The 14,435-nt window shown below is 40.4% G+C and overlaps 1 protein-coding gene and 1 long non-coding RNA gene across 2 annotated transcripts in view; one reads left to right on the plus strand and one right to left on the minus strand.

Moving 5' to 3' along the window:
- LOC128885526 (RNA polymerase II elongation factor Ell) overlaps positions 1-14,435 on the plus strand; it is a 255,314-nt gene that overhangs the window by 96,449 nt on the left and 144,430 nt on the right. Inside the window, exon 2 of the mRNA XM_054139611.1 lies at positions 6,749-7,621. Within this exon, the coding sequence (XP_053995586.1) occupies positions 7,490-7,621 (132 nt within the window). The 5' untranslated portion in view covers positions 6,749-7,489. The remainder of the gene's footprint in view (positions 1-6,748; positions 7,622-14,435) is intronic.
- On the minus strand, positions 5,495-6,040 carry LOC128885536 (uncharacterized). Its single transcript, XR_008459626.1, has 2 exons — positions 5,814-6,040; positions 5,495-5,683 (listed from the first exon to the last, which is right to left on the minus strand). It is a non-coding gene; the product is annotated as an uncharacterized LOC128885536 (long non-coding RNA).

Below are 14,435 nucleotides of genomic sequence, written 5' to 3' on the forward strand. Positions count from 1 at the left end.
ATGTCAGTCATCCAAGTAAATCACGAATGTTTTGACGATCGAAGTGGGTCGGAATGAAAAGAGCGTTACAATAAAAAGTCCGTAGCTACTTCTTCGCGCGATCGAGCAGCCATTGGTCCCGCAACACGAATCGATCCATCGTTCTCCGAAGAACGCGCGTGAAAGAAACGGGGTACGTACAATGGAATAGGGGTCGAGTGTCGAGGGGTTAGTTCCTGTTCGACGAGAGTGAGAGTTGTCACCGCGAACTTTTGCGTCCGGTACGCCCACACGAGGCGCAGAACCAAAGAAAAGGAATCATTCGGATGATCACACTCCGGACTGCTGTGCCGCGAGAGCGTGTAGCAGGTGAAATCATTTAACGAAACAAGCTGAACGAAATAAAACAAAGAAAAAAAAAAAAATGAAAATATGGCTACGAAGAAGTAGACGAAGAATAAGAAGAAGAAGGACAAATATATACACAACCGTTGACAATACTATGCTTGAAGAATCGTACGACGCGTATATAATGTACCTAACAAATATATTAAAAGAAAAAAAAAAATGATTACGACGGGATGTTTGTGTTTCGTAAGTAAAAAGCATGTTAAGGAGTAAATTTGTAAATCGTGCGCGACGAGATGTGACGCGTTTGCAGACAAAAAAAAAAACAAACAAACGTATAAGTAAAATAAACGGATCGCGTAATTCTGTGCGTACATGCGGATGACTGCGTGTTTATTAGGTAATTATACATATTAACGAGTAAAGAGTACATTTTCGTCGTCCCCCGCGGAGAGTGTACCCCCCACCCGTTGTTATCAAAATTTTTTCACGCGACTTAACACATGCGAACGAAGAGAGAGAGAGCGAGCGAGCGAGCGAGCGAGAGAGAGAGAGAGAGAGAGAGAGAGAGATACAAGGAGTATAATTACGACACGTCGTTGCGCAGCCTCCGAGTATAGGTGAACCTTAAAGCAATTGTATCCGAGTCAAACACGCACATTTAACACAAGAAAAAATAATATCCTACGATACCGTAACCCCAGATCTTTATTAATAAACGTTTCACTTTCGTTCGTTCACTCACACGCGGAGCTCTGTTCTCCGAGTCGCTTGTACGATTGACGTGTGTGCATCATTAGCCACCATTCACGACTCCGGTCATTGAATCATCGCATCATCCCCCGCGACGTCAGGGTTGTCAGGTACTTTATCGAATTGTTTCATTCCATGTACACCGATTCACGTCCATTTCCCATTCGTTCTCTGTGATACTTGATTAATCTGACAATTCTGACCGAGCAGATCGTTGTCACGATTCGCATGGAACCTCGTGGAACGGATATTTACTTCGCACTTTTGTCCCAAAGCAAAAGATTGCCGATACCATACCATTTCAGATTGCTTAATTTCTTGGGTTTCTTAAATATCGACTAGCTACGAAGAATCATTTTTTTCAATCGAAAAGAATTCCTCCCGAGACTTCTTAATTTTATTCGAACACATTCCCAAAGGAACACATACCATTTTCATTTCTCTGTTTATTTACTCGTTCCCGATTAACAGTTTCCACAGTATAGTTGACGAAACGGATAATTACATTTCGCGTATCAGAGGATGACAAGGTTCGATCGATAGGTCAGAAAACGCGCGCGACGTGGTGCAGTGTGAGCGAGCGAAGGAGAGGAACAAATAGATGGTAAAGTCCATCCATCGAGCGAAGTAGCTAAAAGAAGCAGGGCCTCTCAGAGATTGGGAGAGGTCCGGGCCGCTTATCTTTTACAGGCCTCTACAATTTAAAAGAACTCTCCCAAATGAATTAAAAATAACTTCTTTGCGTAGTAATCATTATCTTTAGTACAGAGAGCGATATCACTGCGATCGATAGCGTGTTGGCTAGCACAGACTGCTTTAAATGCTGTTAGTCGTTTGAATCCCTCCATTAATAAACCATCTATTATCTAATAGATAGTTCGTTAATGCACCTAATTATTAACTGTCTGTTAATAAATCACGACAGGATCAGCTAGATAAATCTTATCGATAGTTCCGTCTAGCTCTAGGGTGTGCCTTAGCACAATGCTAGCACTGATAAGTCGAAAAAGCAGCGGTATTGCTCTTTGCGCCAAACATATTGCTTGTTATTACCAAATTGTATACCGATTGTAAGAGCGTAAACATTTCTCAATTATCTGCATTGTGTAAACTTGAGGCCCGCGTAAGTGTGAGGCCCGGGCCGAACGGCCTGGCTGGCCCACCCTGTGATAGGGCCTGAAAGAGGAGTACAATGAGACGATCTCGCGCGAGAGTAATTAAGAGCCAAACGAGGGAAGTCGATCAGAGTTTTGTCGTCGTCGAATCATCGTAACGTGTATCATATCATCGTGTCTTTCGCGAAGGGCACGCAGTTCGAATATTGTTGCTACCACGAATTACTGGATAGAATGTTAAGTCGCGACTAAATGTTACAACGCCGTGATTAAACGGATATTGTTGAGTACGGGCCAGTCCCAAACCTGGAGGCCTCGAGCAAATACGCGAGTGTATATACCGTCGATTGCGTAAATTCGTTTCAGAAAAGTCACTGTCATTCGACAATTCCGAGTGTTCCCCGAGAAAGTGATCCTCGAAGAGAAAGACGATGCTAGTGATTTTCTCTTGTAAAGGAGCTATAGGAGATACACAAAACGTTCTAAAATCGATGGGTCAAACCGGGCTGTATAGTACTCATCAAAAGAAGCATTAACTGTTGGTAAACGTGGGTCTAAAAATCAAGTTTCCGAATCGTGAGGAGAGATTCTTGGAAATGAATATAAGAAAAACTTACACGATTGAAAAATAGCAAAGTTATTGAGTTTTTTTTTTTTTAAATTGGAAAGTTATTTTCGATACTAATTTAGTGAGGTGTGCTACGTTACAGCAACAAATACACACCTACTTCTTTGAAATTACTTCTTTCTCACTCGAATTCTTTATGAAGAAGGAATTATCAAAAATAAACTAATTTTCTTTTCTACCACTCATAGTGACTGAATTAAACGTTCCATCCAATGGTAAAGTACAATTTCATATTATACTTCAACTACCTCAAGTGTCCTCCTTAACAGTTCTCAATTATTACGTCAGTTTCTCTTGTGTCTCGAGAAGTAGGAAACACCTGGAATTCTTGAGCAGGTGCGAATCTCGTGGAAACGTGTCGAGACATGTTTCCAGCATTTCGAACACGTACCTGGGGAAGTACGAATGTCCTTTGCACGTATAAAACGCTTGATTTCCAGGCTCGTATTTACCAACTTCTTCCTTGGTGTATCCAAGATCTGCACCATCGATTTTAGCGCAATCTTTATACGCATGTTGACCAGAATTGACTTTGGGTCCCTCCTGTAGATAAAACGCATCGAGAACGATCCGATTCGGACGTTGGCAAGGCATTGCGTAACGGATTGCAACTATTTCCGTCGTTCACGTCGAAGGCCTCTAGGTTTTCGAGCGGCGATTAACGGAAAAAGGAAGGAGAAAACGGAACTAATACAGCTAATCGTTGTCGACATTGTTTCTTCATCGTCTCCGCCTTTGTCACGATCACCGTCATTGTTGTCACTGTAATTAGGGCATGGGTGTTCTTCGTCGCGCCGGCGTTATACGAAGCGTCCGTTTGTTGCCTCCGGTTCACCGTTTTTGTAATCTATAGGTTTGTTCTGCATCGACAGTTACGCGCACGTGTAAGATATTATTGCATTTCGATCGTGTAACCGCAGAATATATTGCACATACGAATGCACACACACACATACACATGGGCATATATAAATATAAATATATATAAATACGTATATATATTTATTTATTTAGATATGTCGGTATATATACATACATAACGACGAGTGTACATATACATGATCATGGTATAATACATTTGCGGCCCGATGTTGCCTCGTGTTTCAGCGTATAAATAGCGAGAATCCGACGAATTAAACGCAGCTAGGTGTCTTTATAATTTTCGGAGGGTTCGCTTGCGAAACCGTTATAGAGAAATCCAGCGTGAACGCGAAGCAGCAACGAGAATGGCACATTTTCTAAACGCCCAGTCCCATTCAACCTCGATGATTCCTATGTTCTGTATGTATCCGTATACTCGCCTCCGTATATTCACCTGTAATAATACGCCGAGTGCTCTTTCCAAGCGTGTGTCATTCGTTCCTTTATTCTTTCGGTTCGAAGGATGTTGAAAGTACGTTAAATTATCCACTCGTAGATGTATCGATTAATCGTGTAGGAGATTTTACATTCGTTTTCGTTTGCCCGAAAAATCACTTGGAGCGAAAGCATTGCCAAAGAGACGGCGCTCGTTACGCGGACAGAACGTCGCGTGTCCTCCTTTTGTAAATGAGTTAACAATGTTTAGCATCTGGGGCGCCGTTGCTCGTTGCACGTTGCGGAGACACGATGGATGTGTTACTCTATTCCTTTCGGCAGGATATTCCACGGCGTGGTACATATTTGCTCGATCCACTCTATAATACGCGGCACGCTTCGCTTAGTGTACTGAAAATTGAACCGTCACGCTACACTTAACCATCGTGTCCCCGCAAATTAGGAAAGTAAAACCTGAATAACGCTAACGCAATTATCTCGATGAGGTAGATAAACGATACATTCCGATAAAAGTAATGTTCATTTTCTGTTTGTTCATTCCCGTTGTCCGTTCGCACAGTTTTCTCGTTCCTCATTTGCATAAATGTACCATATCCAAAGGGTGCTCTTAAATGGACAGCGGAACAAAAAGCGTATGCGATATAAGATGGTAAAAATTAAGAGATAGAGAAAGGATGGCTTTCTTATTGGAATGGGCTGCCTCAGGGGAAGGTAATCCAGGGACTCTAATAAATCATCAAAACCTATCAGTTTGAATATATTTTACTTGAACACCCTCTCCTACCGATTCTGATCCCATCAAATGTTTTAATCGTATCTGTTTCTAAACAGAGGTTGAAAATTCTCTTTCAAGGGGACAGATGGATGAATTAACATCAATGTTAGAAACTCCGACGTATTTGAAATATTTGAACATGTTACTGCCGAAACAGAAATGGAGCACAGAATAAAATGAAACGAAAAGATCGATAAAAAAAGGGCCACTTTAATATAAGGAACTGTAACTTTTGTTCCAACGAATGGAATCTATTGAGATTGATGCCAAAGAACTTATTGTTAGTTTAATCTATTTCATGGTAAATGAATATAGTCATGATAGTGCATGATTCTGAGTTATTACTCAATGGAAATTAAAGCACATAAGATATATTTCGAGTTTTTCCTAATAGACAAATATATATGAAGATGAAGAAACATATATTAAATTGTCTGACAACAGTTTACTCACCAACAACTAATAAATTACTCCTAAAGAAACTATCCATGTGGTTTTATTCATTTGGAATAAGGTATGATTTGTAAAAGGAAAGAAAATAGGGGAAAACTTTAACTCAATGATCATTGACAAGATTGGTTCCCTGTAAATGCTCTGTTTTATTATAATCCCATGACTTCTGTGTTCACAAGCATACTGTATACATAAAATAACAGTATACCATAATATTAGATGGCATTAATCCTTCACAAAGGTAGACTTTAAACTACGTACAATACAGTCCAACATGGTTGATTATAACCTTTAATAACTTTTCCCCAACTTTTCCTGTAAGAATAACCTCACTTAATACTAAAACAATTAGATTATGTTCTCTTCAAGAAATATGTTCACAACAGTCTGCTATTGGCTAGTATAAACAAATAATTAGCATTATTTATTTAATATAAATATTTACCCGTGTCTTCGCATCTACCTCGTCGTATACCAAAGTGTAACGCGAAAACATCATCCTTGTTGGATCAACTACACAATTTGCTAAGAAAGTTAAGTACAAGCATATCATACTCGTAGTTCCTATCTTAACTAGCATCTTTGATGAATTATATAATTAAACTGATGGTGAACAATAACTGTAGCTCTTCCACACAAATTGCACACTACAATTTTTGCAATTGTTACAATTATCCACTAACCTGGCAAGTGCTGCCACACCACTGTATTACGTATAGATCAGTATAGCCAACCAATGAGAGTTCGTGTCGTCTAGGGAAAGTCACCAGTGTCGTTACTTCTCTTAGTTCTCTTTCCCTGGCGCTAGAGATTCCTTTGATTTTTCCCTATAAACGCCAAGACCATGGATTACTTTTATAGAGGGAAAACTCAGGCATTTATAAAGTCCGATTCTCAGCGCGCATGCGTTTTCTGAAAAGTGAACGTAACTACGATGTCTTAGCAATATCGATAATAAAACGTGATTAAATTAGAAATTAGAAATAAGAGTCGAAGTTGGTCATTACATCGTAAGCTATTGGTAACTCTATTTTAAACAGAAATACCTATGTGCTCGCCATCTTGTTACGTTAAAGTACCAACTTTCATGTAAAACACAGATTGCTTTGAGATTTGTTTTTACAACTATATGTGCTCTCTTGTATGACTGGAGGAACGATCATGAGTGGTATAGTTTCTTTCTTTGTATCAATAAGTGATGATTTTAGGAAAGTGCAGAATTTATTTGTAAGCCTAATACGTGAGAATCCATTGTCTCACAGAATGAAGTATGGTTTCTGCGGCGTTGTTCGAGTCGGTGGTATTATTGCGCGCAGAATTACGGAAGTCGTCGTCCAGATGGCAGCACGAGTACATGAGAAATCGGACGGTAGAAGCAAGCGATATCAGTCGATCGTTGACTGCGACCGCATGAGGACGGTAGGGTCGACAGTCGCATGCTATCTCAACACGGATCGGGATTGGTCGACGGTTCTCCCGTAAGCCCCGCCTACCAGGTGGTCGTTCGAAAGTGTAGTTGTGTAGTTCCTTACGGCGAAACGACGGGCGCTGCTCTCTCCTTAACGTACCCAATCGCGAGAAAATCTGAAATGAGACGTGTCGGCGCGCTAATATGTGACGGTTGAGAGGAAACGAGGACCAGGAACGTGTGAGAGGGTGGTTTATGCGCGGGTGCTAACCACTTTCGAAGCGTGACGAGGAGAACGGAACCGCGTAAAGTAGTGGCAAAGGTGGAGAGCGTGGAAAAAAAAAAGGAAAATATACTCCGAAGAAACGAGAAGACGCGTGTGTGCTAGAGCTACGGGGCAGTGCGAGAGAATCCTCTATTTCGGGGGGGGGTTGTATGTCTTTCTCTGTCTCTTTAACTTCTTTTTTTTTACCTTCCCTTCTGTTTCTCTCTCCGTCTTTACTCCGTTTGTTCCACGGGTGAGGATATATCGTCGCGACAAGTGTTTTTCGCCGTAACGTAGCATGCGACGCATCGTATCGCGGGGTTAAACGTAAAAAGTAACAAAAGGAAAAGAAGTGCTCCGTTTTAACCAACAAGGACGTCGTCAGCTGTGTGCGCTTTTACGAGGGGGACGGTGTGCGAGAGAGAACCCGCTGCTGAGAGACAGAGAAATGGCGGCGCTGGTGGCAGGTGTCCAGTATGGTTTGTCGTCGCACAGTAATTTTCACGAAAACAAGTCCCTGATCTTTGTGAAGCTCACCGACTCGGCGCAACGTGCCATCGAGGACTTCCTAAGGAATCGGGTGAGTAAATTCTCTTCTGGTTTAAACGCGTTTACGTCGCGTACTCGTTTTTTCCTTACGTACAGGCTAGGATCCGCGAGAGTTTGTGGCCCCGCGTGTGTATAGGTGTATATGTGCGCACCTCTGCACGTCGTCACGATGGCGGTCGGTGTGTGTGCGTACGTGTGTCGTAATGTCGTGCCAAGGAAAGAGATACCCGATCGTCAACTCGCTCGCCATATTTCGTGCGGAATTTCGTTACCGCAGCCATCGCCGAGCACCGTTGTGACTGCTTCTCGAAATTGCCACGAATGTTATTTATTCCGCGACGAGACAATGCGTTACGGCGTCATTGAAATCGGTACGAAAAGATCCTAGAATGGAATGCATACGGGGCCACGTTGGCTCGTAGCAGCTGGTTACCGCTCCACACTTTTTCCCCATTGCACGGGCATGGTTCACGGAGAAATTCAACTCTGTACAATTCGAAATCGTCGCTGGTGCACTTTTCGCGATCTTGACTCGCTCGACTGCATCGTAACGATGTATCCGTATGGTTTGACAACGACATTACGTAATGCGAGGACTGACAAGGCGGTTAGCTTGTTAGATCGACTTCCAGACCGGGGCTTGAGGCTGGTTGAATTTTTATACTGTACGTCAAACTTCATTTTAATTTATGATATTTTCAATCGTATTCTGTACAATTTTGCTTCGATAAGGTGAAAATAGAGTTCACGTCTGTCGCCTGTGAGCAGCTTTTTTGGAGTAGCGATGTTTCCAACCGTGGAAAACGTTTGAAATGCGTTTCGATAGTTTTACCACGGACAGAAATGATCATTATTCGATTTTCGTCGTTTTATACTCCGAAGTATTGGGCTGTCTGGAAAGTCCATGCCGATTTTTAGCAGGCGATACAGGTCTGAATATATCGAAATGGCTGAAAACTTAAAGGAAGCGTGGAGCACAAAAGAAAACTTAAATAAAATAATACAGCTACTTAAAGATGCACATATATGGACCAACATCTAACATTGGAGAAAACCTTACAAGAAACTGTCGCTAATAACCAAAGGTTGATGCGACGTTAAATATGTAATAAAAAAAATAAATAAATAAAATGTTTACATTCCTTAAGAGGTGGAAAGGTGTGGAACGAAATGGTACATATATAATTCAATAAATATACATCAAAATTCAAATATGTCTTTGAATTTTTCTTAAAAATAGGCATGAACTTTCCGAACAACCCAATACTAATACTCAAAGAATATTAGAATCGGAACAGCTCCGAAAACGAGTGCCTATAAAATGTTTAAATAGTCCCAGTCTTGTTCCAGACTGTCTCGGTATCGGTTCAAAACGTCCACTTTTCCCGTTTCTTGGTTGCAGCTGTTTTGAATAATTTATCAAGAGTCACGTTACTTTTCCCATTCGTCAATCGCGGAAATAGGAGGATCGTCTTTCATTCAGCGGCTTTAGAATAGCGAAGAGTCGGCCGTGTAGCCTGGCTTTCCTATCGCCTCGATGTTATCGTAGCTGATATTTACAGGTCTAGCGCTTCGCCTAGAGACAGTGACTCGGTGGTTTAGTTGAGGTTATGTGTGGCCACCATCTGTTCCCTCTCGGATCCCACGAAACTTTGCGTTTACGTTACGTGGCTTCTCGTAAGATTTGTTTGTTGGAAAAGGAGCACGAGCACGATCGCGTGATAGCGTCTGAAAATCGCCGCGATCGAACGATTCTTCCACCACCTCGTGTATCCTAACCTCTTTGACGAGATTCGAAAGTAAAGTCGTCGAAGGGGCGTGCCTTTCCTCAAAATATCGCCGTTAAGGGGGCCACTCGCTATAGAGGCTTCAAAAATTGCATTTATTTTTATATTATCTACATTTGTAGTTTGAAAGCTGTGGAACAGCAGTAGATGTTAGTGATTTTGGTCGATTCATAAAAATGAGCGAGAGCCTTCAACTCTTTGCGGCACAGGAATTCAGGTCATAAAATAGACCCATGTTGCACAGGAATTTTATTGCGTTTCAACGCGATGACTGCCACGCTCATTCGCATGGAAGTCTCCACAGAACTTAAATTTCGTCTCGAGACAATTAGAAACTATAGAATCTAATATTTGTCGTTTTATTTATTTTTTAATTCTCATCAAAATTAACGAATACTACCCAGACCTGCTTTCATCAATAGTTAGTCCTTTAAATTATTTGTTGAAGTTCTTTAGTAGAAAGCTCCGTCACCCATACGTGGTCGACGTGGCGTTTAATATGTTAAATCAAACAAAATAAAGGTATCGCACCTATACACACGCAGCTATTGCAAAATTTCGAGGTGGGAGTAAAAATGTCTCACCATGCATTACGGTTCATCAAAAAGGTGGGACACTTTTAATCCCACCGTGCCCCTACCTAGAGCTCACTTCCGTTTGGAGTCACACGTATTTTTCTTTACATCCGCAAGTTTACCGTGCAGCGAAGGTTTCTCTTCGTAGAGAAACATAAGAAAAACGAGTGATGAGTCGATGACTCACCGGATATCACAGTGGCAAAGTAATTGACTTGCCAGTAAATTGTAGTTACTGCCAAGCGTGTATTTCATAACAGAAGAACAAACTAAATATCGAGGAGTATGATGAGTGGTATAGAGAGCACGTGGAAGTGTGTTCAAATCATCACGAGGGCTCTTCAGGGAAAATGAAGGGTTTTCTGCAGTCACGGAAATGTTTCTAAAATCTGTGGAAAATTACGGAGTTCAGTGTGGCACTTGCATTGGATATGGAGATTCGAAAACATTTAAAGCGATCTTGGATGTGGAAACATATGGCGAGCAATTCCCAGTCGCAAGTGAGTGCATCAGACACGTTGAAAAGGGAATGAGTACTAGGTCTCGAAATATTAAAAAAGTGAATAAGGGTGTAGAGGAATCTTAACAGATGTTACAAAATGATCTTACAAAATACTTCAAACTTACTGCGGATTAGCTATCATAAGAAACGCGAACAGTGCGAATGATATGAAAAATGCCATAATGGCTTCCTATTGCCATTTGTGCTCAACAAATGAAATCCTAATCGCGAGCTTTATCTTAATGGAGAAGATAGCTGGTGCAAATGGAAAAACCTATTACGTAATATACAGGAGCACCTCTCTCGAATTTTTCAAGATTTACCGAGTGACGATTTGCTGTCGAGATGTTTAGGATACATAGAACACAAACGAGAACTTCAATTTCACCATCTGGCGTTTGTCACCAAAGTATCTGAATTGTGAATTAAAAATAGTGGAAATTTCAGCGTATGTTGCTGGCAGTTCACTATTGGAATGGAAGCGAAGAATTTCTCTATGGACTCTGATCAGCAACGAATCAAGCGGCAAGAAGACCACGGCTCTTTGGCGACAAAAGAGGCCTGTGTAAATCATGCAGAGGGGAGATGGATGGGCACAATGAGTGTTACGAGGAAGCTGGAGGACTGTTATGTGGTGCTCGAATAGCTGACAAGTCGATAAGTCACAGTCACACGTTTTCATCTTTCCAAAACTTTGAACTCGATTGTCTCGAAACTTTCTTTTCGAGAAAACTATTTAACCGATCAAGCTCATATTTGGCACACGTTTTTATCATACTTATGTCCAATTGATGTACCTAAGACTGATGATTCTTCCGATATTGTCGGTTCATCAAGTGACCACAAGTGATCAATCAATTTTTTTACACAAACCGTTTCGCAATCGGCCTTCCTTTCAGCCAGCATCAAGCCGACTGGGTATATCTCCAGCCTTTTCATCATTTTTACGCAACAAAATTCTGTAAACTAGAATTATGTGAATAAAAAAAGTACCACACTGAATACATTCCTTACATTCTAAAAAAAATCATGAAAATCGACAAGGATTTGGCGTGCCAAGAGAAGTGCCACAAAGAAGACAATAACACGTATATTAAACGGAGAAAAAAGAAGACAGAAAAGAAATCTCGTTGAATGAAAGAAAGTGGAGAAATATCTGCACGCATTTTGCATGGGTCATCGCTTATCGTTACTTCTTTTTAGCCTGACCGCGTGTTGGTCATCGACTCGCGAAGCTTCGAAAATTTCCGATACCGATGTAGACAAATTTGACAAATGTACGGTTTGGCCAGCTCGAGCGTGAAATTTTCCTTTCCATTTGTTACTGACGTATCGGTTAATAGTCGATCATTATTCAAACAATCGCGAATATCATTGACGTAAGAGGACTCTGACGTTCTCGAATTGAATGGCAATAAATAATATTCCATGGTAGGTATGTTTATAATTACAACGGTTACTCGACGAGAGAAACATGTACATAGATTATTATAATCGGTGGTGTATTCAAATTAAAAAATTATCAATCGTCAATACGAGCGTTCCATAGTTTGGGAAAGTTACTTGCGAGTATTCAAAGAGCGATACAAAAGTTGTGATTATATTTTGTTAGCTTTCGTTTGTTGCAAGTTGAAGAACAAAACTTTTTGGTCCTTCACCCTTGCTCAGGCTTTTTCTTTGCTTGCACTTCTATGAAGAAAACAGAAAGATATAAGATCGACAAAAATTTATTTGAAATTGAGCAAAATTACTGTACGAAATGATTTAAATGTATACACCAAGTTTTATACGAATTGTACATGAACATGGACAAACGAAGGAGCCAAAGGAAAGAACGTTCACGCTTCTCGATCTAAAAAAAAGAAAATTTCAAGGTAATCAGTACAGATATACCTTATGCCAGCACATCGACCAGGAAATTCCAGAATAAAAAAATCTTGACGACGTTATCGTCTCCAGTTCATTTGGACACTGGATTGTAAATTTCTGTACAGTTTTAACTAGAATTTCTTCGTTGATAATGTGTAAAATTTGCAAAAGTGACATTAATTTTCAACAAGCATGCAAGCTAGAATTAGATTTGAATCGCGATGATAAGTATACGCATTTGGTATGAAAAACTTTTGAAATGGTTGAGACGACACCTCGAGTTATAGTTGACTGAATGACTTCACTTTTGGCACCACAGTTTTCAAAATCTGATTGTTCTAAATATTTTGTTTAATATACTAAGAAGAACTAAAAATTTACGCTTTAGACCAGAGCACCTTCCTAAGTAGAAAATCGTCACATTTAATGAATCATACGTAATATTCCGCACAGATATTTACCGTTGGTTCAAATTTGCATGAAATTCACTTAAGGCGCGTTTACAAATTCCACGCAGGGGTTGAGCACTGAAAGCTTAATCGCTGGAAGCTCGTTTATGAATAACGCAGTAACCTAGCCCAAAACGGACGTTTGATGCTAGAAATCCTACTAAATCATAGTAATTCTCGGGATACTTTTATTCTTCTTGAGCAAATTGCTCTTGCAAAAATAACCTTACTTCTTTACTGAAAGACACCCCTAATGTTACAGTTCTTATTAGATAAACTGAGCCTGTGAGTTTTAGAGCGTTATACATGCATCAACGTACGTTTAATATTTTCATACCGAATTAAAAAGAAAACAAATGATAACGGTACACCTTCGTATTTAAAAGCAGCGTCGCGGTGGTTTTTCTTTTCGAGTCAGCGTCGTAATCGAGCCAGAGTTTTGCTTCGTAAGCACAAACAGCTTGAGACGCAGATAAACAGAGGCGTCCACGAAGAATCTGCGAAATTGCGATCGGAATGCGGTAAAGCGTTTATTCGTTCCACATCAGGAAGCGGTTGCATTATGCTTGTGGGCCGTGCCGAAGCTCTCTCGCGCGCCTCGTATTCTTTCGTGCGGATAAATATTTAATTTTGCGTCGTTGAACGTGCAATTTACTTCTCTTTTCGTATATATTTTTTATTTAACGGCTTCATTCATCGCTAGCTTCTGCCCACTACTTCGCTCGCGCTGATGCAGGCTTTAAAACATCCGTTAAAGTGCGCGCTGAATTAGAGTTGCGAGTTACATCGATGCGAGGAAATATTAAAAACGCTCTTCCAACTTTTATAATTAAAGTTCTACCTTGAATAAAATTTATAAGAAATTAAAATAGGAGTAAAAATCGATGGCGGAGAAGTTCTCGAGTTGCTTTTATATAGACTTCAAAAGTCTCGATTAATCTTCTTAACTTAACAAAATAATTAATCATATGGAATTGTTACCTACAATGTATTGTGATTAATTTTCTAACAAAAGTACTGAATCTCCATGGAACTTTTATTATAAAGATTCGAAAATGTATCGTCCACAACAGAACAGCTTTCAAAAGTGTTTTTTTTTCCACGAAAGTTCTATAAGAACGATATTTAAAAAAAAGAACAGTACAAGCTCTAAACAAAAATAGAAAACTGTATTTTTCAGTTCCCCGTGTAATTTCAACGTAAACTCGATCAGCGTTTCTAGACCAACTAACGTGCAATTCGTTAACGAAGACGCATATGACGCTTTTGTGCGCCGAGACGGAAACGCGAATTGTTTTAACGTGTAAACGTCGGATGCGTTTGTCTCGACTTATGCTTGAATTCGCGGTTGAGCATAATTGAAATATCAGCTGGTATAAACGGCTTCGTTCGCTGCGTTTCGTGTCGCGAGCGTGTACCAGCGAACCTTTGTAACACTTCGGTCCTTTGTGGTCCTATGTCAAGGTGAATTCGATATCGTAACTTCGTTCCGGCTGGTCTATCCAACGAATTTAACTCGACGTTCAGTTTCGCGAGTGTACTAGTAACCCCCGGGTATATTTCCACGTCAGATTACGATGATACCTGCGATTGCAGAGAAATCTTCGAAACCTATGTAATACAGCACGATAAGATAAGTCTAGCTCTGTCTTAAATACTAAAA

Source organism: Hylaeus anthracinus, unplaced genomic scaffold (genome assembly GCF_026225885.1).
Source record: "Hylaeus anthracinus isolate JK02 unplaced genomic scaffold, UHH_iyHylAnth1.0_haploid 11981, whole genome shotgun sequence".
Classification (NCBI taxonomy): Eukaryota; Metazoa; Arthropoda; class Insecta; order Hymenoptera; family Colletidae; genus Hylaeus; species Hylaeus anthracinus.